The sequence below is a fragment of the Ranitomeya imitator genome, chromosome 10 (genome assembly GCF_032444005.1).
Source record: "Ranitomeya imitator isolate aRanImi1 chromosome 10, aRanImi1.pri, whole genome shotgun sequence".
NCBI lineage: Eukaryota > Metazoa > Chordata > Amphibia > Anura > Dendrobatidae > Ranitomeya > Ranitomeya imitator.
Genome location: NC_091291.1, coordinates 118,449,028 through 118,452,060, shown reverse-complemented (window position 1 = coordinate 118,452,060; position 3,033 = coordinate 118,449,028). Strand labels below are relative to the sequence as shown.

General features: G+C 44.5%; 1 protein-coding gene across 1 annotated transcript; it reads left to right on the top strand.

Moving 5' to 3' along the window:
- The first annotated feature begins 253 nt into the window (after nt 1-253).
- On the top strand, nt 254-2,694 carry FNDC10 (fibronectin type III domain containing 10). The gene has a single exon (XM_069741263.1). The coding sequence runs from the start codon at nt 656-658 to the stop codon at nt 1,457-1,459; it is 804 nt and encodes a 267-aa protein (XP_069597364.1). The 5' UTR covers nt 254-655; the 3' UTR covers nt 1,460-2,694.
- The last annotated feature ends 339 nt before the right edge of the window (nt 2,695-3,033 follow it).

The following is a 3,033-nucleotide window of genomic DNA, read 5'->3' as shown; positions in this document are numbered from 1 at the left end:
CCTGTCTTCGGCTTCTTCTTGACTCCATTCTCCTTGACAGATCTTTTTTTTTTTTTTGCACTAACATTGCACTTCATCATTAGAGTCTTCAAAGCAAGGAGCTATCGATTGTCTGCAGCTCTTCTTCCTGGTCTGGATTACATATAGGTTAATTAGAAATAAATAGCTGTTTTTTTTAGACGCTCGCCGAGGCCGGTGACGGGCTCACGGTACAGTGGATCTATAGTAGAGGGCTGCAGGCAGGATAGGCATGGGTTAAGAGCCCCTGCATTTCTATTGGCGATCAGGAGGAGGCTGCACAGAAAAAAAACGCTGTTTGTAACCGACATCGAGAGGATATGCAGACCTATTTTAAGTTAATATGTCCAAAACGTGGTCGCGACGCTACATTCGAAGAGACTCGTCGGAGTGACATGCAGTGCCTGGCACCCGGCAAGAGAGCTGCTGGATTTTGTCCCCCATTCATGGCCGTGGGAGGATGCCAGAGCTCGTAGGAGATGGAGAGACAGCTTCAGCTACAGAGGAATACCAGATTGAAATTCACTCCTGCATCCTCTATGAAAAGTGACCTTCATTTCAAGGAACGTTGAAACCAAGGCTTGTACTACCGGGGCTACCTTATTCATTGAATTCTTGGGTTTATCATCAAGTCACCATGATCAATTTACACTTCGGGACCTTCCAGTCTTTGCTGCTTCTTTGCCTTTTTCAATGGAGACCCATGGCTGCTTTTGCCGGTTGGCAACAAATACATGGACGTCCAGACCTGAGGAGCAGACCATCAACTTCTTCTCCTTCTAGGTTGGGGTCTTCATCTTTATTATCTACTCTTTTTCCACGCCATAAAAGGGGATCTACCTCGATGAATATAACTAGACAAAGCAAGCAGAGCAACTTTCTGCCAAATGAATCCATTTGCCCCTACAAAGTGTTTGGCGAGGGGCAGGAGAACTACAAGAAGAGCATCTGTTTCAGGACCACGGATAGCGACTTCCGCTGTGACCAAAGAGAATGCATTTTGTATAAGTCAGGGAGGTCTTTGGTGGCCAACGTGTTAAGAAACAGCAGTGTCCTCCTACAATGGCAGCAGTTGGATCCCTACCATCCTGACCTGAAAGGGTTTCTGATAAACTGCTCCTGGAATGGCACTTTTACTCGTTTCCAGTGTGATACCGTCCAGCTAGGTGTGAACTGTAGGGACTACCTCTTAACCAATGTACATGACCATGTCAGCTATAGGATCTGCCTGCAGACCCTCTTCGCTAACAGGACATCTATGGAAGAATGCGTGGACTTTAGTGTGGAGCCGGTGGGGATGCAGGATATTGTCATTGCCATGACTGCTGTAGGGGGGTCTATATGTGTGATGCTGGTCATCATTTGCCTCTTAGTGGCCTACATTACAGAGAATCTTATGCAACCCGCCTTCATGCACCCTTCTACGAAGAGGGGACCATGAGATTATGCGAAGAACACAATAGGGATTCATATGTGATCGACCGACACCAGTTCCGACTATAGCGATATTGACTATGAAATGGGGACATCATCACTGTGAAATGATAGGAAATGACGTACATAAAAGACTATAGTTTGTGCCAAATAGTATCTTTCGTAACAACCACAAGCTGGACAACTCTTCTACAACCGCAGGTCCAGCTACTCTTCAACTCGAAGCTCTGTAATGACCCATCAGAGGTTGCAGATCTCTGCTTCACGAGTCCCGGTTACATTGTAGACTGGCCATACGTCGTAAATTGGTGATAAGTAGATTCCCTAATCTCTTACAAGTTACTATCACGATAGGACACAACTTGGTTCTTCGTATTTTTTTATGGTGGAAGTAATATTCTTCCTTCCCATATATGTTGTCATTCATTGGCGAACTCCGATGATATCCTATCTTTTCAACATGGTGGAATCGTCCAATGTACTAAGTATGGCCAGTCCTATAGATATAAGCCACCAAGCCATTGCTTAACCAATGAGAAGAACAAAGGATATGCCCCTATAATTGTAGGGTAAGCGTTTACCTTTTCTCCTTAATAGGATCACAAGACCTTAATCGCAGGGACGCCTTCGCTATAACATAGGATTCTTCTGTACATAGTAGTTAGATCTTATTCTAGTACCTAAATCTATTTTTCGCAATGTCGGCACAATAACTGATAGCTTTATACAGTATGTGGATGTCTAATGCCGGCTGGGTGCTCACTGTGTACCAGTATAGATAACACAGGGTATATATATATATATATATATAGTTATAGGTTATATGTCAGTCTCTGGTATACTATGAGCTTTCAGAAATGTTAATGATGTCGGTCGCCTTTAGTATCACACAACACAGTGCACATCTATGTAAAAGGGTCTTCATCTGTTTCACGAGTCAGTACACAACTAATCAGGATTCAGGGCCACATCTAGCCTTAAAGGAAAAATAGATCTGCTATTTTTTTTTAATATAGAACGTGCCATTAAACCCATACAGAACACTTCTCAACATGGCTCCGTATATATACACAGGTATGAGCTGCCACAGGAACTGCTTGGCCTTCATTAAAAAAATATTCACAAGGGAACAGCGCCCCCAGTGGCCATACTTTGATTACTCATATTTAGTGTAATACGTGCAATAACTTGGAGGGAAATTGCCTTTCAGATCCTTTAAGATTATGAAAATAAAGTGAATATTATTACATGGCATGATTTTGTATTTAATGAACTGATGCTTCACATTTGATATACCGCCATCGATTCCCACCCATACATGATCTGGGGTGTAAAGGAAGGGTGAGACGGACGAGGATCTCAACCCAATGCTCGGACTGGCCGTCGGCTCTCCCCACCCGAATGTGACAGCACATGTTTTCATGGGGGGAGCAATGGAGCTGGAGTGTAAGGCCGGTGTCCCACTTGCAACTGCAATGCGCGAGTCTTTTGCAGGACCGGAGTGTGCGGCTGCATATATTTCTATGGAGCGGAACGCTCCGGTCCGAACTGCCGCCGGCAGCGCCGGGTATTGAGGCGAGT

Bases quoted from the DNA above. Each gene is read 5' to 3' on its own strand.
- FNDC10 (XM_069741263.1), top strand. From the start codon at position 656: ATGATCAATTTACACTTCGGGACCTTCCAGTCTTTGCTGCTTCTTTGC.